The 22,770-nt window shown below is 42.9% G+C and overlaps 1 protein-coding gene across 3 annotated transcripts in view; it reads left to right on the top strand.

Annotated features, from left to right (window-relative positions):
* The window catches only part of DIS3L2 (DIS3 like 3'-5' exoribonuclease 2), a 184,581-nt gene that overhangs the window by 18,159 nt on the left and 143,652 nt on the right, over window positions 1–22,770 (top strand). For all 3 annotated transcript variants that reach the window (XR_011559263.1, XM_070753797.1, XM_070753799.1), the window contains exons 3-5: window positions 4,235–4,387; window positions 14,817–14,956; window positions 18,022–18,075. Coding sequence is in view for 2 of the 3 variants with exons in the window: in XM_070753797.1 (XP_070609898.1) it covers window positions 4,235–4,387; window positions 14,817–14,956; window positions 18,022–18,075 (347 nt within the window). In the remaining variant the exon portion in view is untranslated. The remainder of the gene's footprint in view (window positions 1–4,234; window positions 4,388–14,816; window positions 14,957–18,021; window positions 18,076–22,770) is intronic.

The raw sequence follows: 22,770 nt of genomic DNA, 5'->3' as shown, positions 1-22,770 counted from the left end.
CAGTTCTGGAGACCTCACCTACAAAAAGATATTGACAAAATTGAACGGGTCCAAAGACGGGCTACAAGAATGGTGGAAGGTCTTAAGTATAAAACGTATCAGGAAAGACTTAATGAACTCAATCTGTATAGTCTGGAGGACAGAAGGAAAAGGGGGGACATGATCGAAACATTTAAATATATTAAAGGGTTAAATAAGGTCCAGGAGGGAAGTGTTTTTAATAGGAAAGTGAACACAAGAACAAGGGGACACAATCTGAGGTTAGTTGGGGGAAAGATCAAAAGCAACATGAGAAAATATTATTTTACTGAAAGAGTAGTAGATCCTTGGAACAAACTTCCAGCAGATGTGGTAGATAAATCCACAGTAACTGAATTTAAACATGCCTGGGATAAACATATATCCATCCTAAGATAAAATACAGAAAATAGTATAAGGGCAGACTAGATGGACCATGGGGTCTTTTTCTGCCGTCAGACTTCTATGTTTCTATGTTTCTATGTTTCATGCGCAGCCGAGTTTCAGAAATTAGCTGGCCAGCAGGAAGCATGCGTGCGTGTGCAGTGGAGCTGAGCTGGGGCGATGGGTCGTTTTCCCGCACAGAGGGTTCTGTGTGCCACCTGTGGCACGCATGCCATAAGTTCGCCATTATGGCGCTATACCATTTCGGACAAATAGCTGCCCAACATCTTCTCATCTAGTTTTTGTCATCATTCCTATCATCCTTTTCCTCCCACTTCGGACTGTATGACTGTAACTTGTTGCTTGTATCCTAAGATTTTTATTAATATTGATTGTTTCCTCATTGCTTATTTGACCCCTATGACAACCATTAAGTGTTGTACCACATGATTTTTGACAAATGTATCTTTTTCTTTTATGTACGCTGAGGGCATCTGCACCAAGACAAATTCCTTGTGTGTCCAATCACACTTGGCCAATAAAAATTCTATTCTATTCTATTCTATTCTATTCTATTAAAAACTTCCGGTGTTGGAGCATTCACAACTTCTGGAGGCAAGCTGTTCCACTGATTAATTGTTCTGACTCTCAGGAAATTTCTCCTTAGTTCTAAGTTGCTTCTCTCCTTGTTTAGTTTCCACCCATTGTTTCTTGTCCTACCCTCGAGTGCTTTGGAGAATAGCCTGAATCCCTCTTCTTTATGGCAACCCCTGAGATATTGGAAGACTGCTATCATGTCCCCCCTGGTCCTTCTTTTCATTAAACTAAATAATATACCCAATTCCTGCAACTGTTTTTCATATGTTTTAGTCTCCAGTCCCTAATCCTCTTTGATACTCTTCTCTGCACTCTTTCTAGAGTCTCACCATCTTTCTAATGTCTTTAAGTAATGGGTTCAGTTATATCTTCTTCCTGGTTTCTTTCTACCTCGATAATCAATTTAGCAGAGTTTTAATTGCTAGTGAATTCAGTGGGTTTCTAATCGGCGGGCCTCCCTTGCAGGCCATTGGGTTTCACCCTGCATATTATTTCGCACGTACAGGTATGAAAACCAAGGGTGTGCCAAGGCTACCCAGAATAATAGATGGCTGGTGACAGGGATACTCCTGAACGTATCTTGGGTGTAATTAGTTATCAAGATTCGGGAGCCTCCCCAGAGAGATACAGTCCTGTGAAAAACACACCTAGCAAAGCTACCTGCTTCTGTGTCAGTGCTGACACTGGTTGAATAGTTTAAGTCAGTGATGGCCAATCTTTTTTCCCTCGGGTGCTGAAACAGTGTGCACGTGTGCTATTGCACATATGTGAGTGCCCACACCCATAATTCAATGCCTGGGGAGGGCGAAAACAGCTTCCTCTGTCCCCCTTCTGAACCCACTCAATCGTGTTAAAATCCAATATACAGTGTGGGTTTCAAGTGATGAGCTATATTCAAAAATTGGTCTGGCAAAGACTTTGTATGCCCTAGTCAGCAAAACAATATTACCAGATAAAAAGTTTTGCAAAATTGGGTTAACGACTCTCAATGCCCTTTTGGAAATACTGTTTCAGTGAGCAAGTGGCTTAGATAATTTGAGATAAGTACTCATAGGTCCTTGACAGAGTGAGTGTCATCTACAAGATCTTTTCCGCCCAACTTGTATTTGGTGTTCTGATTTTATTGCCAATGTGTAGGACAGAGCATTTATTAGTTCAAATTTCGAGTTGCCAATTATGCAACCATTATGACACATAGTCAAGGTCTCCTTGTAGGGCAGTGGTGTTAAATAATTTTACATCATCATCAAAAAGGATGCAGCTTCTTTTAGTATGATTGAATAGGTCAGTGATGGGATACAAAATAGCAGTACAAACCTTAAAAAAAATGAAAATACCATTGGAAAGTTTTTACCATGTTTTGCATTGCATAGTATTAAGTTAATATTATCTATATAACAACTGTAACCGGTAAAAAAGTTGGATAAGACCTGTAAACTGTATAAACAAATTGTGATATATGTATCTATTAAACAATAAAAAGATTTGGAAAAAAAAAAAAGAATAGGTCAGTGATGGGGAACCTCTTTTTCCTTGGGTGCCAAAAGAGTGTGGGCGTGCACTATTGCGCATGTGTGAGTGCTCACACCCATAATTCAATGCTTGGGAAGGGTGAAAACAGCTTCCTTCCTCCCTCCCTCCCTTCCTTCCAGGAGACCCTCTGGAAGCCAGAAATAGCCTGTTTCCCAACTTCTGGTGGGCCCAGGAGGCTCGTGTTTCATACTCCCCAGGCTCCAAAGGCTTCCCTGAAGCTGGGGAAGGGTAAAAACGCCCTCCCCCATCCCCCCGGAGGCTCTCTGGAAGCCAAAAATGTCCTCCCAGAGCCTCCAGGCGAGCCAAAAATCAGCTGGCCAGCACACACATGCACATTGGAGCTCTGCTAGGGCAACGGCTCGCATGCCAGCAGACATAGCTCCATGTGCCACCTGTGGCACCCGCCATAGGTTTGCCATCACAGGTTTAAGTCAGGTAGTCCTCAACTTAAGGCTTATGGCCAGAAGAGGTGGAGACCCTTTGAGAGCTGCAAGCATTAAAATTTCATTCTAATGTATGCTGATCAGTGTACATACAAAGTGACAATAAAGTTTTTTTGAGTTTTAATTGGGGCCAGGATTTGCAACGGTTGTTAATTGAATCCCTGCAGAGTTGTAAGGAACCTTGGAGGTCTTGACCGAAACATTTAAATATGTTAAAGGGTTAAATAAGGTTCAGGAGGGAAGTGTTTTTAATAGGAAAGTGAACACAAGAACCAGGGGGCAGAATCTGAGGTTAGTTGGGGGAGAGATCAGAAGCAACATGAGAAAATATTATTTTACTGAAAGAGTAGTAGATCCTTGGAACAAACTTTCAGCAGACGTTGAAACATAGATCCATCCTATTCTGTTGGGCTCTCTGGTAGACTCCTCCCAAAAATTCACAGGTACAAATTTCAGACACACACACGTTTGAAAATTCAAAACAATGTTCTTTATAATGAAAAGTCACTTAAACCAAGCCCTCTTTTGGTCTAGCAAAGAGCACTCGTCTCCAACCAAACTGGTAATTGGTACAAGTCCCTTATCAGTTCTGAGATACTTCGCTTGCAGCTGTGAGGCAATTCACAGTCCTTCTTTCACAAAGTAACACACACTTTGCTCTGGTTTAGTTTCAAAGCGGGGAAAAATCAGCACACAAAAAGTCAAAGTCAGTAAAGCAGTCACAAAACACAACAATCAGATAATCCTCCACAATGGCCAAACCCACAGGCTGCTATTTATAGCAGCCTCACTAATGACCACAGCCCCACCCAACCACAGGTGGCCTCATTTTCTTTGATAATAATCTCTCAGTTATTGTTGCCTATGCATTGCTCTCCGCATGCGTGGCTGTATTGTTAACTCTTGTTCTGAATCCAAGGAGGAGCTAGATAATTGATCTCCTTCTGAGCTGTCTGCCCCACTCTCCTCCTCCCTGTCACTCATGTCTTCTTGGTCAGAGGAGCCTTCATCAGCAGATTCCACCAGGGGCAAAACAGGCCTGCAGCATGTGGATGTCTCCCCCACATCCACAGTCCTTGGGGCAGGAGCTGGGCCAGAGCTAACCACAACACATCCTAAGATAAAATACAGGGAATAGTCTAAGGGCAGACTAGATGGACCAGGAGGTCTTTTTCTGCCGTCAATCTTCTATGTTTCTATGTTTCTATATCTTCTCCTGCAGCTTGAGACTGAAAAATTCTCGATTCTTTCCCGTGCAGACAAGCGAGGTTTGATCAGGACCAGAAACAACTCCGAATCAGCTCGCGCCCCCCCAAATGTGGACAGAAGGCGACAACTTTCTGAATCCCATGCTGTCACTGTGAGATGCTCGGATAGCAGGATGAACCTCCGACCTCAAGGAACTCCTAAAGGTATGACCCATGCAGGACAATAGGTTTAAACAAACAAACAAGCAAAAAACTTCCTCAGATGCTGAGAACAATATGAGTTGGGATATTTGGATAACATGAGTAGGCCTGTGTTGGATCCTGCACATTTCTAACCCTGCATTTTTGATTTTGCTATTTTATTCAAGTGGGTCAGATTAACGTTCTAAGAGTTTAAAACAAATGAAGACAGGAACTTTTTTTTTTGAAAAAAATAATTTTTATTAGATAGTTTTATAAAACAACATATAGTACACGAAATATAGATATATACAAATCAAATGTACATAAAGCTGCAATAAAATAAGTGACATCAACTAATCTAAAACATAGAACAAAGAAAATAAAATTTATATATATATATATATATATATATATATATATATATATATATATATATGTAGATTGTTCTGAGTTCGGGTTTTGCATGCAAAACATTACACAGGGCAAAACCCGAACTCAGAACAATCTACATACATATACCCGTGAAAATTTACGAAAACAAATATATATATATATATATATATATATATATATAACCCTTCCCTGGTGCAGAGCTGAAGGGAACGGATACTGTAGCCTAGAGGTTAATTCTCTGCTTTACAAGGCAAAGGTTGCAGGTTCAAGTTCCAGTGAGGGTATGGCTAGTTGATGAGGCCAAAATAAGGCCGAAATAGATCTATCCTAGTCTCCCTTAATTCTCAAATTCAGCAAATAAAGCATGTGACATATATATATATGCCTGTGTGTATGTTTTCTTTCAAATCACCCTAGTATATCGTAATATGGGAAGAGCTTAATACTTTCTTTTGCCTCTCGGCCCCACCCAGGGCCATATCCAAGGCAGTTAATTAATTAATGATTGCTGTACAAATGGGTGTGATTGATTTTTAATATAATTAGGGATTTTTAGAGAGCTATGTAATTTTAAATTAATTGGATAACTTTTATTGCAATTTACTGTTTTTATATGTGGTAAGCTGCCCCGAGTCTTCGGAGAGGGGCGGCATAAAAATCCAATAAATAAATAGATAAATAAATAAATATTATGTATGTGTAACATATTTTGCTGAATTTGAAAATGAAAGGAGACTAGTATAGATCTATTTCGGCCTTGTTATGGCCTCATCAGCTAGCCATACCCTCACTGGAATTTGATCCTGCAGCCTCTGCCTGCAGAGAATTAACCACTAGGCCACAGGTTCTTATCCTTTCAGCTTTGTACCAGGGAAGTGTTATATGTAATATATATATATATTACAGTGTTACGTATCATTATCGTATTCCTATTTCTAAATCTCTATTCCTTTATTTCATACAAAATCTTCTATTTCTTACTTTTAACTTATTATCCTTTTGCTCTTATATTTTATTCTTCCATTAAGGATGGAATCAAGAGGAAACAGAATTTTGTAAAATTTGGGGAAATTGGTATAAATGGTTGGAATACAGAAAAGAGCTGAAATAATTAGTAATGAATACAGACCCCCCCCCCAAATAACAACAACAGGTAGATGATTTCAAACCGAATATCAATGGTGATGAAAAAAATAATAAGAAACGAACTATTTCTATGAGGTTCCTCCTCATTTCTATTGTTCTCTTTATTTGGGTTTCTTTGGTCTGGTTAGAAATACACTCCTCTGCATTTCTAGTGTTCTGATAAGGTGTACTTCCTTCCTTAAAAAAACCCCCTGCTTAAAACACGTAGGATGAAAAGACTTACGCGAAGTTGGTAGCAAGTCAGAGAGAGATTGAAGAAAGGGAGTGGATAGTGGATAAACAACTAAGCTTTGAACAGCCAGGGGGAATTGGGGTTTTCCTACTTTTTCTAAGTTTCAAATTTCAGACTGTCACTGTTAGCGGTTCTATTGCAGCGCAATAGTTTTTCTTTTTAAAGGCAGAGATTCAGTTCAATTCAATTTATTAGATTTGTATGCCGCCCCTCTCCGAAGACTCGGGGCAGCTCACAACAATAATAAAAACAGTATAATAATGGAACAAATCTAATAATAAAATTATATTAAAAAACCACAACAATTTAAAAACCATACAACACATACATATCAAACATAAAATATAAGAAAGCCTGGGGGAGACGTCTTAATTCCCCATGCCTGGCGATATAGGTGGGTCTTGAGTAACTTGCGAAATACAAGGAGGGTACGTAATCTCCGGGGGGAGTTGATTCCAGAGGGCCGGGGCCACCACAGAGAAGGCTCTTCCCCTGGGGCCCGCCAAACGACATTGTTTGGTCGACGGGACCTGGAGAAGGCCAACTCTGTGGGACCTTATCGGCTGATGGGATTTGTGCGGTAGAAGGCGGTTCCGGAGGTATTCTGGTCCAATGCCATGTAGGGCTTTAAAGGTCATTACCAACACTTTGAATTGTGACTGGAAACCGATCGGCAGCCAGTGCAGGCCAATGCAGAGATTCTGACCGGATGGTGGGGAACGGAAGGATTTATACTCCTTGTAGAGAGCTGGTCATTTGCATTCTTTTTAGAGAGCCGTTGAGGCCGCTTGGAAGTTTATCTGTGTCTTGAGGGTCACCTGAGTGGGGCAAATAGGTGTGGAGCCTTCTTGGAGCTATTGAAAGGACCCTGTTATAGACTGGAGAGAGATGGTGTCATATTCCTCCAGCTCTATTGAGAGAGGGCTGTTCAGTTTTGACCTAGATGGTCTCTTTGACCAGCTGTTCTGCAAAGAGTATAAATCCTTCCATTCCCCACCAGGCGGTCAGAGCTGAAGAAGCTTCTTGGTTGAGAAGCAAAACGTCTTAAAAAAACCCCCAACAGATCTAGTTGTCTCTTGCAAAAAGCACCTTTGGGACAACCCTGACCTGGAAGACTGTGAGGATCTCCATAGACCTACTAAAGGCAGATACTAATAAAATAGGACTATTTGGTTGGGCTACGTGGACTCATGCAATTTACATTTCCAACTCTGCCTTTTTATTCAAACAGAGCAGCTTAACTTCTTAATAACTTTTTTTTAAAAAGAAGAACTGACCTCAGTCGCCAAATGTAAACCCGACACCCAAACCACATTCAATTATGGAGCATTGTTGGCTGGACCTGCCCGTACAGTCAGCATTTCAACCACTGAGGTTGACTCTCCGCTCTTTCTTGAGGGTCTATGACAGCTCACCAACTTGGCCAACTTGCTACGGACAACTCATCTCAGCCAACTCGTTATGGGACAAGAATTACATTAATATCGAAGGAGTAGTGGAATAGAATCATCTTAAGAATGGACAAAGTGAAATGTGAATTACCAAAAATGAAAATAAAATTTTAAATAATTTTAAATAATTAAATTGAATTGTTGAATTCTCTGAGTTGGCGGTGGTGAATTGGCTGTGGCTAGTTGACCTTGGCAAGTTGACCATGGCGAGTTGAATTGTCCTGCAGTGACTTGGCTGTGATGAGTAGGCCACGGTGAGTTGGCTGTGGTGAGATGACTCAGGCAAGTTGACTATGGCGAGCTGGTCATGGCAAGTTGGTTGTGGCGAGCCTACCGTGGTAAGTTGAATTGTTCCACAATGAGTTGGCTGGGGTAAGCTGACCATGGTGAGCTGACCATCGTGAGTTGAATTGTCCTGCAGTGAGTTGGCTATAGTCAGTTGGCCCTGACAAGTTGACTGTGGGAGCTTACCATGGTAAGTTGAATTTTCATGTAGCAAGTTGGCTCTGGTGAATTGGCCATGGTCAGTTGACTATGGCAAGTTGACAATGGTGAGCTCACCATGGTAAGTTGAATTGTCATGTAGCAAGTTGGCTATAGTGAGTTGGCCATCGCCAGTTGACTCTGGGGAGATGACAGTGGTAAGTTGAATTGTCCTGCAGCGAGTTCATTATGGTGAGTTGGCCATGACAAGTTGACTGTGATGAGCTTACCATGGTAAGTTGACTTGCCATGTAGCAAGTTGGCTGTGGTGAGTTGGCCATGGCCAGTTGACCGTGGCGAGATGACTGTTGTAAGTTGACTTGTCCTGCAGCGAGTTGACTATAGTCAGTTGGCCATGACAATTTGACTGTGGCGAGCTTACTGTGGTAAGTTGAATTTTCATGTAGCAAGTTGGCTCTGGTGAATTGGCCATGGTCAGTTGACTATGGCAAGTTGACAATGGTGAGCTTACCATGGTAAGTTGAATTGTCATGTAGCAAGTTGGCTGTAGTGAGTTGGCCATCGCCAGTTGACTCTGGGGAGATGACAGTGGTAAGTTGAATTGTCCTGCAGCGAGTTCATTATGGTGAGTTGACCATGACAAGTTGACTGTGGTGAACTTACCATGGTAAGTTGACTTTTCATGTAGCAAGTTGGCTGTGGTGAGTTGGCCATGGTCAGTTGGTTGTAGCAAGTTGACTGTGGTGAACTTACCATGGTAAGTTGACTTGTCATGTAGCAAGTTGGCTGTGGTGAGTTGACCATGGTCAGTTGGTCGTAGCAAGTTGACTGTGGTGAACTTACCATGGTAAGTTGACTTGTCATGTAGCAAGTTGACTGTGGTGAGTTGGCCATGGTCAGTTGGTCGTAGCAAGTTGACTGTGGTGAACTTACCATGGTAAGTTGATTTGTCATGTAGCAAGTTGGCTGTGGTGAGTTGGCCATGGCCAGTTGACCATGGCAAGATGACTGTTGTAAGTTGACTTGTCCTGCAGCGAGTTGACTATAATGAGTTGGCCATGGCCAGTTAACCATGGTGAGCTTACCGGGGTAAGTTGAATTATCACGAAGCAAGTTAGCCGTATTGAGTTGGCCATGGACAGTTGTCCTCTTCCTCTTCCTTGATGCCCTCTGCTCGCCCTGTAACAGCCCTTGAAATGAACAACGCTGTGGCCCAGGTGCCGTTTCTGATAGACTCTCTGGCGCCTCCACGTTGACACCACTGGGCAGTTGAGAAAGAGGGCCAAGGAGGTCATGGATCCAGGTGGATCTAGGCCTAGTTCCAGGTTTCAGCTCCGCCAGTGTCAGCCTGACTCATACGTTGGACCGAGTCGCCTTCTCAAAGAGGTGATCTGTTTGCACATGTCTCTCCATGCTCAGCTTGCCAACTTTGGGCCTTTGGCTGAACGTTCTCCTCAGCTGTTGGACTCCGCGTCCTTCTCTGGTCTCCCGTCACCCAAACGATGCCTTCCACTGTTCTGCTGAGCTAATCCAGCATTTTATGCCTTCAGAAAAGCAGCTGTTGGGCGTCTTCAGCGCAGATATTCTAGAAAGTTTCTCTCTGTCTCAGAGTGCTTTTTAAGAAAACTTTGCTTGGGTTTGTTATTTATTTTTATTTTATTTTTTTATTTTATTGATTTTGTCCAATACACCAGTGTTTCCCAACCTTGGCAATTTGAAGATATCTGGACTTCAACTCCCAGAATTCCCCAGCCAGCGAATGCTGGCTGGGGAATTCTGGGAGTTGAAGTCCAGATATCTTCAAGTTGCTAAGGTTGGGAAACACTGCAATACACAATGAGGGTTTTAGTGGGTATACACATAGTAAAATACATAATGAAGGTTATAAGGGATATACTCATAGTAAAATATATCTAAGAAAGAATAGAAGAGAAGAAATAGGAATAAAATATATCAACGAAAGAATAGAAGAAGAGATATAGGAGGTCTCTCCCTTGTGGAGTACCGAGGTCTCTCCCTTGTGGAGTACCCCAGGGGTCGGTCCTCTCCCCCTTGCTATTTAACATCTACATGAAACCGCTGGGTGAGATCATCCAAGGACATGGGGTGAGGTATCATCAATATGCCGATGATACCCAGCTTTACATCTCCACCCCATGCCCAGTCAACGAAGCGGTGGAAGTGATGTGCCAGTGCCTGGAGGCTGTTGGGGCCTGGATGGGTGTCAACAGACTCAAGCTCAACCCGGATAAGACGGAGTGGCTGTGGGTTTTGCCTCCCAAGGACAATCCCATCTGTCCGTCCATTACCCTGGGGGGGGAATTATTGACCCCCTCAGAGAGGGTCCGCAACTTGGGCGTCCTCCTCGATCCACAGCTCACATTAGAGAACCACCTTTCAGCTGTGGCGAGGGGGACGTTTGCCCAGGTTCGCCTGGTGCACCAGTTGCGGCCCTATCTGGACCGGGACTCATTACTCACAGTCACTCATGCCCTCATCACCTCGAGGTTCGACTACTGTAATGCTCTCTACATGGGGCTACCTTTGAAAAGTGTTCGGAAACTTCAGATCGTGCAGAATGCAGCTGCGAGAGCAGTCATGGGCTTACCCAGGTATGCCCATGTTTCACCATCACTCCGCAGTCTGCATTGGCTGCCGATCAGTTTCCGGTCACAATTCAAAGTGTTGGTTATGACCTTTAAAGCCCTTCATGGCACTGGACCAGAATATCTCCGAGACCGCCTTCTGCCGCACGAATCCCAGCGACCGATTCGGTCCCACAGAGTGGGCCTCCTCCGGGTCCCGTCAACTAAACAATGCCGGTTGGCGGGCCCCAGGGGGAGAGCCTTCTCTGTGGCGGCACCGGCCCTCTGGAACCAACTCCCCCCGGAGATCAGAACTGCCCCTACTCTTCCTGCCTTCCGTAAACTCCTCAAAACCCACCTTTGCCGTCAGGCATGGGGGAACTAAACATCTCTCCCTGGGCACGTTGAAGTTATATATGGTATGCCTGTATGTGTGTATGTTAGTATAGGGGATTTCTTAAATTTATAATATTTTAATTGATTGGATTGTATTGGATTGTTTTTCACTTGTTGTGAGCCGCCCCGAGTCTTCGGAGAGGGGCGGCATACAAATCCAAATAATAAATAAATAAATAAATAAAAGAAGAATGGTATAGGAGATATAGGAGAGCAATAGGACAGGGGACGGAAGGCACTCTAGTGCACTTGTACTCGCCCCTTACTGACCACTTAGGAATCTGGAGAGGTCAACCATAGATAATCTAAGGGCAAAGGGGTTTGGGGATGATACTATGGAGTCCAGTAATGAGTTCCACGCTTCGACAACTCGGTTACTGAAGTCATATTTTTTTACAGTCAAGTTTGGAGCGGTTAATTTTAAGTTTAAATCTGTTGCATGCTCTTGTGTTGTTGTGGTTGAAGCTGAAGTAGTTGCCGACAGGCAGGACGTTGCAGCATATGATCTTGTGGGCAATACTTAGATCATGGTTAAGGCGTCTTAGTTCTAAGCTTTCTAGACCCAGGATTGAAAGGCAAATTTTGTAGGGTATTCTGTTTTGAATTTGTTCACTTTAATTTTTATGACGCAAGAAATGCTTTAGAAACTGAATGAAAAGTTGATTTGCGGAAGATACTTCCGGAAGTTGTTTACCCTCAAAAAAGGGCAGCGAGAAATTCTGTACCAGGTAGTCCTCAACTTGTGACTTCGCCTCACAAGGAAGTTGTGAGCTGCGATCCTAGATAGAGGCAGATATTTTCTCTCTTTGGGGACAATGAGAATATCTTTTGACAGTCTCAAAATGGATGAACAGTGCAGTCAGGCGGTAGGGAAAGCAAGTAGGATGCTTGGCTGCATAGCTAGAGGTATAACAAGCAGGAAGTGGGAGATGGTGATCCCCTTATATAGAGCGCTGGTGAAACCACATTTGGAATACTGTGTTCAGTTCTGGAGACCTCACCTACAAAAAGATATTGACAAAATTGAAGAGGTCCAAAGACGGGCTACAAGAATGGTGGAAGGTCTTAAGCATAAAACGTATCAGGAAAAACTTCATGAACTCAATCTGTCTAGTCTGGAGGACAGAAGGAAAAGGGGGGACATGATCGAAACATTTAAATATGTTAAAGGGTTAAATAAGGTCCAGGAGGGAAGTGTTTTTAATAGGAAAGTGAACACAAGAACAAGGGGACACAATCTGAGGTTAATTGGGAGAAAGATCAGAAGCAACGTGAGAAAATATTATTTGACCGAAAGAGTAGTAGATGCTTGGAACAAACTTCCAGCAGACGTGGTAGATAAATCTACAGTAACTGAATTTAAACATGCCTGGGATAAACATATATCCATTGTAAGATAAAATACAGAAAATAGTATAAGGGCAGACTAGATGGACCATGAGGTCTTTTTCTGCTGTCAGACTTCTATGTTTCTATGTTTCTATCTCTGCTGAACAGAACTCTGCCTTGACGACAGGAAGGGCATTGGGCGACTAAACTTTTTGCTAGCTCCATTCAGTGGACTCCATGCCGCAAGGGATTATGAGGTTGTTAAAATAAAAATAACAACCATAAAATAACAACAACGGAGCCAGTTTCAAGCGTCCGTATTCTGATCAGCTGACCACGGGGAAGCTACAACAGTTGTAAATGTGAAAAACAGTCATCAGTCCATTTTTGTTTTTAGGACTATTATAACCGTAAAGGGTCACTAAATGAGCTGTTGTAAGTCTAGGACTACTCATAATATATCACCTACACCGTAAAATAAAGTTCTATATGTTTAAAATCTAAACAATCAGTAAATTTTGTGTTATATCATTATATAGTGCTACCACAATTTCTCATCTTCGCCCTCTGGCTTGCAAAGCTTAAATTAAATTCTCCTTTTTCAGTTTTTCCAAAATTAACCAATTACTAATACAATCATATCTCTTAATTTTCTATCCAATCATAAAACTTCCCCCAAATTTTATAATAATCCGAGTCTTGTTTATCTTTAAGTTTCAAAGTCAATCTACTCATCTCTGCATAATCCATAATTTTTCTCAGAATTTCCCTTTCCATTGGTATCCTATTCAATTTCCAGCATTGTGCATATACAATCCTAGCTGCTGTAATTATAGGTATAATTAAATATGTCTCTTCTTTATCAAAATTATCCGGTAAAATACCCAGAAGGTATACATATAGAGATACATATATAGATAATTTTTAATTAGCTATATGATATAAGACTAAAATTTTGATAAAAGAGATTTTATTATTCTTTGCATTGTTGTAACCTTTTGTGGTAAGACGGTGAGGGAGAAATTTAATTTAGATTTTTAAGAATTGCTAGTATTGTATAAAATTAACAGAAACTTTTCCACGGGGAGAGATAAGAGCTTCCATTGAGGGAGTAATGAGAAAAGAAAAGTTGGTATATGATTGATTTTAAGCATGGTTGTTGTGTTTATAACTATATATTGTTTTACTTTATGGTGGAGAAAAATAAAAAATCTTATACCGGTAAGTCTAGGACTACCTGAAAGGAATAAATAAAATACAGTGATATCTTGTCTTACAAACTTAATTGGTTCTGGGACGAGGTTTGTAAGGTGAAAAGTTTGTAAGACGAAACAATGTTTCCCATAGGAATCAATGGAAAAGTGATTAATGCATGCAAGCCCAAAATTCACCCCTTTTGCCAGCCGAAGCACCCGTTTATGCGCTACTGGGATTCTCCTGAGGCTCCCCTCCATGGGAAACCCCACCTCCGGACTTCTGTGTTTTTGCAATGCTGCAGGGGAATCCCAGCATCACAAAAATGAGCGCTTCACTGGCAACGGAAGTCCAGAGGTGGGGTTTCCCAGCAATGGGAGCATCAGTGAAATCGCAGCATTGCAAAAACACCAAAGTCCTCGAAACCCCACCTCCGGACCTCTGTGTTTTTGCAATGTTGCGATTTCACTGAGGCTCCCCTCGCTGGGAAACCCCATCTATGGACTTCCGTTGCCAGTGAAGCGCCCGTTTTTGCACTGCTGGGATTCTACTGCATCATTGCAAAAACATGGAAGTCTGGAGGTGGAGTTTCCCATGGAGGGGAGCCTCAGGGGAATTCCAGCAGCGCAAAAACGGGTGCTTTGCTGGCAAGTCCGGAGGCAGGGTATCCAAGCGGCGACGGTGAGTTTGTAAGGTGAAAATAGTTTGTAAGAAGAGGCAAAAAAATCTTAAACCCCGGGTTTGTATCTCGAAAAGTTTGTATGACGAGGCCATCTACGGACTTCCATTGCCAGCGAAGCACCCATTTTTGCGCTGCTGGGATTCCCCTGAGGGTCCCCTCCATGGGAAACCCCACCTCTGGACTTCCATGTTTTTGTGATGCTGCAGGGGAATCCCAGCAGCACAAAAACAGGGGCTTCGCTGGCAACGGAAGTCCGGAGGTGGGGTTTCCCAGCGAGGGGAGCCTCAGTGAAATCGCAGTATCGCAAAAACACAGAGGTCCAGAGGTGGGGTTTTGAGGACTTCGGTGTTTTTGCGATGCTGTGATTTCACTGATGTTCACTGAAGAAGCAAAACGTCTTCGAAAACACCCCCAAGAAAGTCCAGTTGCCTCCTGAAAAAAAATAACCCATGGCCTGGGTGACTGAGAATCTCTGCAGACTTTTAGCTTCCCCTGAAAGTGCACAGACCTCTGAGTTACATTCTTAAGCTTTGTCAAGTCATTTGTCGTGGATTGTTCTAAAAGGAGAAGGCCTTTGACGTGGTGACTTCATTTTCAGGAGGCTCCTTCGCTGCTTCCTTGACCCCAGGAGAGAAGAAGAACTGGAACAAAGGAAATCGCAGCCGAAAGAAAATATTCGAAGCCTACATGTCAAAGGAAGACGTGTCGGACGGTCTGAAGAGGAAGACGCTGATCCAGGTGTGTGCGGGAAATGTTTGCGCGCCCAGTAAAAAAAGGTTTTGTGCAGAATTTTTTAATATATAAAATATTCTATTTTCTATTTTCTATTATTTTCTATTTTCTATTATCTATTTTCTATTTTCTATTTTCTATTATCTGTTTTCTATTTACTATTTTCTATTCTCCTATTCTATTCTATTCTCTATTTTATTCTCAATTCTATTCTCTATTCTATTCTATTCTCTATTTTATTTTCGATTCTATTCTCTATTCTATTCTATTCTCTATTCTATTCTATTCTCTATTCTATTCTCTATTCTATTCTATTCTCTATTTTATTCTTGATTCTATTCTCTATTCTATTCTATTCTCTATTCTATTCTCTATTTTATTCTCTATTCTATTCTATTCTATTCTCTATTCTATTCTCTATTCTATTCTATTCTCTATTTTATTCTTGATTCTATTCTCTATTCTATTCTCGATTCTATTCTATTCTATTCTATACTATTCTACTCTGCTCTGCTCTGCTCTGCTCTGCTCTGCTCTACTCTACTCTACTCTACGCTACTCTATTCTATTCTACTGAATGAACTACCTGTACTTATCTATGGAGATTTGTAAGTAGGGTACCCAAATGAAAACAATTTCACAACACGCAGAGCGTTTTTACCTTTAAAATCTACTGAAATAGAAACCAGGAGACTGGTTCATTCAGCAAACGGCTATGAGTCGCGAACCTGAACTGAACTAAACAACGGCTGTTGTGGTGTTGTGTTACGTTTTTCCCTCCTTCAGCCTCCCCTCGGCCTCCAAGGATGCCTGTCTCCACGTTTTGAGAGGGAAGCCTTTAACCATTGCCCCCTTTCCTAACAAAACCTAGCGGGCCGTTTGTGTGTGTGTGAAGGATTGCAAAGTTGTGGGTGACATCATGAGATTCTTGGGGGGAGAGAGAGCCCTGGCCCTCGGCGCATAATGTGCCAACAGTTGTTCCCTGCAGATGGGGAGAACGGCTGGCTCCAGATATGACATCACAGCGTGAAAATGGGTAAATAGGATTATAACTCCCACCTGCTTTTGAAGAGGGAGGGAGATCAGTCCTGTTCGGGTTTTTTCTCCCCCTCCCTCTCTCTTCCTCAAAACACCAATGCAGAGAAGAATGTGAACCTTAATGTGCTAATTAGGTACCATATTTTCCAAAGTATAAGACGCACCTTCGTTTTGGGCGAGGAAATTAGGGGGAAAAAATCTGCCTAGCAGGTATTCATCTGGCTAGTGTCCTTAGTCTGGTCAGCTACAGCACATCATTTTATCCCCTGGTTAGGGCTGGAAAAACCTTTTTCGGAGGGAGTAGCAATGAAAACAAGACTGCAAAGACTTAGGGCAGGGGAAAAAAAATTCCGGAAAGAGTAGGAAGCCGGGAAGATCGTTAGCACCTTGTTAGGGCTGGGGGGAAAAAAAGCTTTGAGAAAGCTAATTTGTTTTTTTTTAATATAATTTTTTAAAATTGATTTTCATATTGACATACAACACATAACAGTAGGCTCAGTGTTTTAAGTGCCCACCACCAAACAACATTCATACCCCTCCACCAAAATAATAATAATTAATAATAATAATTTATTGGATTTGTATGCCGCCCCTCTCCGTAGACTCAATGATAAAAACAGCATGTGACAATCCAATAATAAAACAACTAAAAACCCTTATTATAAAACCAAACATACACACAGACATACCATACATAACTTGTAATGGCCTAGGGGGAAGGAATATCTCAACTCCCCCATGCCCGTATAAATGAGTCTTGAGTATGTTACAAAAGACAGGGAGGGTGGGGGTAATTCTAATCTCCGGGGGGAGTTGGTTCCAGAGGGCCAGGGCCACCACAGAGAAGGCTCTTCCCCTGGGGCCCGCCAAACGACATTGTTTGGTCGACAGGACCCGGAGAAGGCCAACTCTGTGGGACATTATCGGCCGCTGGGATTCGTGTGGCAGAAGACGGTCCCGGAGATATTCTGGTCTGATGCCATGTAGGGCTTTATAGGTCATTACCAACACTTTGAATTGTGACCGGAAACTGATCGGCAGCTAGTGCAGGCCGCGGAGTGTTAATGAAACATGGGCGTACCTAGGGAGGCCCATGGTAGCTCACACAGCTGCATTCTGCACGATCTGAAGTTTCCAAACACTTTTCAAAGGTAGCCCCATGTAGAGAGCGTTGCAGTAATCGAACCTCGAGGTGATGAGGGCATGAGCGACTGTGAGCAATGACTCCCTGTCCAAATAAGGCCGCAACTGGTGCACAAGGCGAACCTGGGCAAACGCCCTCCTCGCCACAGCCGAAAGATGATGTTCCAATGTCAGCTGTGGATCGAGGAGGACGCACAAGTTGCGAACCCTCTCTGAGGGGGTCAGTAGTTCCCCCCGCCCCAGGATAATGGACGGACAGATGGAATTGTCCTTGGGAGGCAAGACCCACAGCCACTCCGTCTTGTCTGGGTTGAGTTTGAGTTTGTTGACACCCATCCAGGCCCCAACAGCCTCCAGGCACCGGCACATCACTTCCACTGCTTCGTGGGCATGATTTCTATATACCATTTTAACTCAAGAGCAATATATCTATTTACATATTATAAAGTGATTCTGATTTATTCTTTATACCTTGGTCTCGAATTCTACCCAAATTTTCAGCCTCTTTTAAGGGGAAATAGGTGCATCTTATACTCTGAAAAATACAGTATTTGCTTAATTACGTGTTAAACTCCCTTCCTTTCTTTTATATGTTGTTTTTAAATCCATGTAAGCCGCCTGAAGTCGCCATGTGTGAGTAGGCAGCAATATATATTTTCTAAAACCAACCTAACAAGTTAAAAAAACTCACTCCACAAATGTCTCATTTAACAACAGAGATTTTGGGCTCAGTTGTGGTCTCAAGCTAAAGACCTACCTGTAGTTAAAACGGGCCTCTTGGATTGGAGGCCCCCTTTTAACAAGGCATGTTACACCTGCAGACTTAGTGGCATCTTTGCTGAAATCTGATTTCAATGTTTCTCTTTTTCCCCCTCCCCTCCTCTCTTCAGGGACCCTTAAGGATAAACCCCAAGAAGTACCACGATGCCTTCGTTCCTTCTCCAGTAAGTAATCCTGTAAGCTTCAGCAATCGGTGGGCTCATGTGGGGGGAAAATCGCTCTGCCAGTGGATTGATGGAGGAACAAGAGACGAGCTGGACCTTCCTGGGGAAGAAGAAGAAGGAGGAAGAGAAGGAGGAAGAAGAAGAAGAGGAAGAAGAGAGGTAGGATGAGGAGAAGTAGAAGAAGAAGAAGAAGAAGAGAGGGAGGAGGAAGAGGAGGAAGAGGAGGAGATGAAGAGAGGGACGAAAGAAGAAGAGAAAGAGGGGAAGGAGAGGAGAAAGGAAGGAAAAGAAGAAGAAGAGGAAGAGGAGAAAAGAGGAGGACTACAAGGAGGAAGAGAAGGAGGAAGAAGAAGAGAGGGAGGAGGAAGTGGAGTAGGAGGAGGAGGAGGAGGAAGAAGAAGAAGAAGAAGAAGAGAGGGAGGAGGTGGAGGAGGAGGAGGAAGAAGAAGAAGAGAGGGAGGAGGAGGAGGAAGAAGAAGAAGAGAGGGAGGAGGAAGAGGAGGAGGAGGAAGAAGAAGGAAGAAGAAGAAGATGATGATGATTTTTGTCTGAAGTGTTGTAGAATTTTCTGCCTAAGCAGGGGGTTGAACTAGAAGACCTCAAAGGTCCCTTCCAACTCTGTTGTTGTTGTTGTTATGAAGAAGAAAGAGGAGGAGGAGGAAGAAATAATGATTAGACATGCAAGGAATTGGCTTCTGGTGCCAAAGCTGTCAGTGTACATTCAAAACAACAGATTATTATATTATATCATAAATATGGCGTTAGGAGAAAGTAGTGGAAAGGATGAGAAGGATAATAGCAATACAGCCATGTGACGTGGGTAAACATCCTTACACATAAAACAATACTGCGAGGATTAGGTGTTCAGCAGAGTGATGGCACAAGGGGAGATAACACTGTTTTTGCTGTCTAGTTGTTTTGGCATGGCGTGTCCTGCAGCACTGTCCCGGCTGGAGGGTTTGGACCAGTTGATGTCCAGGATGTGACCCCCACCTACAATCTACAGGTCTTCTGTGGAAGGCAGGCGGGTTGCAATTGAAGAAGCTGCTTGGATGACGAGGGAAACTCCCCCCCTCCCGCCCCCAGGAAAAACACCCCGAAAGTCCAGTCCCTTTTTTGGGGAAAGCACCTGAATGAGCAGCCTTCCAAGATCTGAGGGGCTGCCCCAAAGAAAAGGGGCGGGGGCTGGGGGCGGAAGGTTTCAGCCTTTTTCCCAAAGAATCCAAGAGATTGAGAAAGGCTGCGTTGCTGGGAATGAAAGGCCTCCTTAAGTGGCTTTTATCCCTGTGTTGAACCGTGACTCAGATAGCTTTTTTAAAGTTGCCAGGTTGAGAAAGACTCAGCTAAGAGCATTGCGCTGACCTGGGAATATCTGACAGGGGAGCCCGGTACGTAAGGTGGACACCGGGCCACTGAGAGCCATTGCTGATAAAGAGGGCAAAATAACTTCTCTCAGCTTCTCCTTAGAGTAACTGAGTTGGAAGGGACTTTGGAGGTCATCTAGTCCCTGAGAAGATTTATATTTATTTACTTGTTTGTTTGTTTGTGTATTTGTTTGTTTGTTTGTTTGTTTATTTATTTATTTATTTATTTATTTATTTAGTTAGTTAGTTAGTTAGTCCAATACACAATGAGGGTTTTAGTAGGTATATATCTATATACACATAGTAAAATACATGATGAAGGTTATACAGGAGATACTCGTAGTAAAATATATCTAAGAAATAATAGAAGAGAAGGTATAGGAATAGAACATATCACTGAAAGAATAGAAGAAGAGATATAGGAATAGAAGAAAGGTATAGGAGATATAGGAGAGCAATAGGACAGGGGACGGAAGGCACTCTAGTGCACTTGTACTCGCCCCTTACTGACCTCTTAGGAATCTGGAGAGGTCAACCGTGGATAATCTAAGGGTGGTCCATGGGGAAATCTTGGGTCCTGGGCCAGATATGGCAGAGAGCAATTAATCTAGTCCAGGAAGAAGGGAAAGGAAAGGAAGATGGATGGATGGATGGATGGATAGATAGATAGATAGATAGATAGATAGATAGATAGATAACAGTAGCAGTAGCAATAGCATTTACACTTATATACCGCTTCATAGCCCTCTCTAAGCAGTTTATAGAGTCAACCTCTTGTCCCCAGCAATCTGGGTCCTCATTTTACTCACCTCAGAAGGATGGAAGGCTGAGTCAACCTTGAGCCGGTGGTGAGATTTGAACTGCTGAACTACTGCTTGCAGTTAGCTGAAGTAGCCTGCAGAGATGCACTCTAACCATTGGGCTACCTCGGCTCAGATAGATAGATAGATAGATAGATAGATAGATAGATAGATAGATAGGTAGATAGATAGATAGATAGATAGATAGATAGTTAGATAGATAATGGATAGATAGATAATGGATAGATGGATAGATAGATAATGGATAGATAGATAGATAGATATAGAGATTGAGAGAGAGAGAGAGAGAGAGAGAGAGAGAGAGAGAGAGAGACTGTACATAGGTAGGTAGGTAGATAGATGCATACATGTAACATATTTTTGCTGATAATGTGAGATTAGGGAGACTAGTATAGCTCTATTTCAAGCTAGTTAGTTCTCATCAACTAGCCATACCCTTACTGGGATTTGAACAGAAAAAAAATCATATATACATACAGAGCGCACGCAAGAGAAAAATAGATGATCGATGGATGGATCAATAGAAAGGATGGATGAATGAATAGATAGATAGATAAATAGATAGATAGATGGATAAATGGAGGATGGATGGCTAGATAGATAGATAGAATGATTGATTTGACTGACTGATTGGTGTTGTCAATGTTCCATCGCTGGAAGTTTTTATGAAGAGACTGAACAGATATAGGGTTTTCTGCTTGAGCTGAGGGTTGGACTACAAGGCCTCCAAGGTCCCTTCTACCTCTTGGTCTTCTGTCCTAAGTCGAGGACTGTCCAGCCACATTCCCGGGTAATTATTTATTTTTATTTATTTATTCATTTGTCCAATACACAAGTACATAGGAAGAAAATAGACATGTGATAATATAAAAAGAGTGAAAGTGAACTTAGAGGAGAGGATATATGAAAGAAAGAAAATATATATGATAAGTGAGAGAAAGGAAAGACAATTGGACAGGGGACAAAAGGCACACTGGTGCACTTATGTATGCCCCTTACTGGCCTCTTAGGAACCTGGAGAGGTCAATTGTGGAGAGTCTAAGGGAGAAATGTTGGGGGTTAGGGGTTGACACAATTGAGTCCGGTAATGAGTTCCAAGCTTCGATAACTCAATTGTTGAAATCATATTTTTTACAGTCAAGTTTGGAGCGGTTCGTATTAACTTTGAATCTGTTGCGTGCTCTTGTGTTATTGCGGTTGAAGCTGAAGTAGTCATTGACCGGTAGGACGTTGCAGCATATGATCTTGTGGGCAATACTCAAGTCGTGTTTTAGACGCCGCAGTTCTAGGCTTTCTAGGCCCAGGATTGTTAGTGTATTTTTGTAGGATATTCTGTTTCGAGTGGAGGAGTGAAGGGCTCTTCTGGGGAAATATCTTTGGACATTTTCAAGGGTGTTGATGTCCGAGATGTGGTATGGATTCCAGACAGAGGAGCAGTAGTCTAGGATGGGTCTGGCAAAGGTTTTGTAGGCTCTCGTGAGTAGTGTGAGATTGCCTGAGCAGAAGGGAAACGGGGAAACTTTGCCCATCGCTCAGTCCTTGTAGCTTTGCTGCAGCGAGTCAGTGGAGAGAAAAATTCCCAACCAAGCTCAAGGAACAGGTGAATGAATCTGTTAAGCCCCGTTCGGTTATTTGCCAAAAGCCCGAGAGCATTTCCCCTCCCCCCCCTGCCTTTTGACCGACTGCAAGGCCCGGCCAGTTTAAATTTCCTGGAGTGCGATAAGGCAAAGCACAACAAAAAACCAAGGCAGAGACACTGCCTTTTGTGTCACCTCTTGGCACGTCCCAACAGGGCTGGGGGGGCTGGGTGCCGAGTGATGTAACTCTGCAGTGGGATTACTGAGAGGGATGGGGGGGACGGGGGACGGGGAGGCAAAGCCAAAACCTGGCCTCCAGGCCGAACGATTTCACCCACCCAACGCAAAAAGCTTTGCAATTTTTTCGGCATCGGATCATGGGAGGCAGCCTTGAACCAGCTGTCGATCTCTCCGGCTGCAGAGATTGGACTCGTCCTGTTGCAGAACAGCGTGGCCGTAAAATATCCGAGCCGGTACCCTGTGTATACATTGCGTAAACGTTGCTAGAAAATAAAATATTTGTGGACACTCCAGGCTGGAGGTGTTGGTGGGGGGGCCGGGGGTGGGTGGGGGGAAAGTACATTTTCCTCCAGCAGGAACCTCATGATGGGAAAGGACCCTCCCGTGCCACTTCCAGCCACTTCTAAGCCGCCCCGCCTTCTATTTGGCACGTAGGACGCCCGATTTTCTCCGCAGCACCTGTTCGCTGGTGCTGACATCACCAGAGTTGGAAGCCGCAGTTTTTATTTTTTAAATTATTTTTCCTCCCATGTCCTTGTATTTGTTTGAGAGGTGGAGCGGAAAACTTTAAAAAAAAAATCTGACTTTTAATTTTTAAGAAGAGCTATTTGAAAATGCGAAAGCTCAAATTTTGCAAGAGGTTAAAATTTCTAATTATTTTTGTTACAATCTGCGTATAATTGAGTGACGTCT

The sequence above is a fragment of the Erythrolamprus reginae genome, chromosome 5 (assembly GCF_031021105.1).
Source record: "Erythrolamprus reginae isolate rEryReg1 chromosome 5, rEryReg1.hap1, whole genome shotgun sequence".
NCBI classification, from domain to species: Eukaryota; Metazoa; Chordata; class Lepidosauria; order Squamata; family Dipsadidae; genus Erythrolamprus; species Erythrolamprus reginae.
The sequence above is the reverse complement of the archived record's forward strand: the minus strand, read 5'-3'. Positions and strand labels throughout refer to the sequence as shown.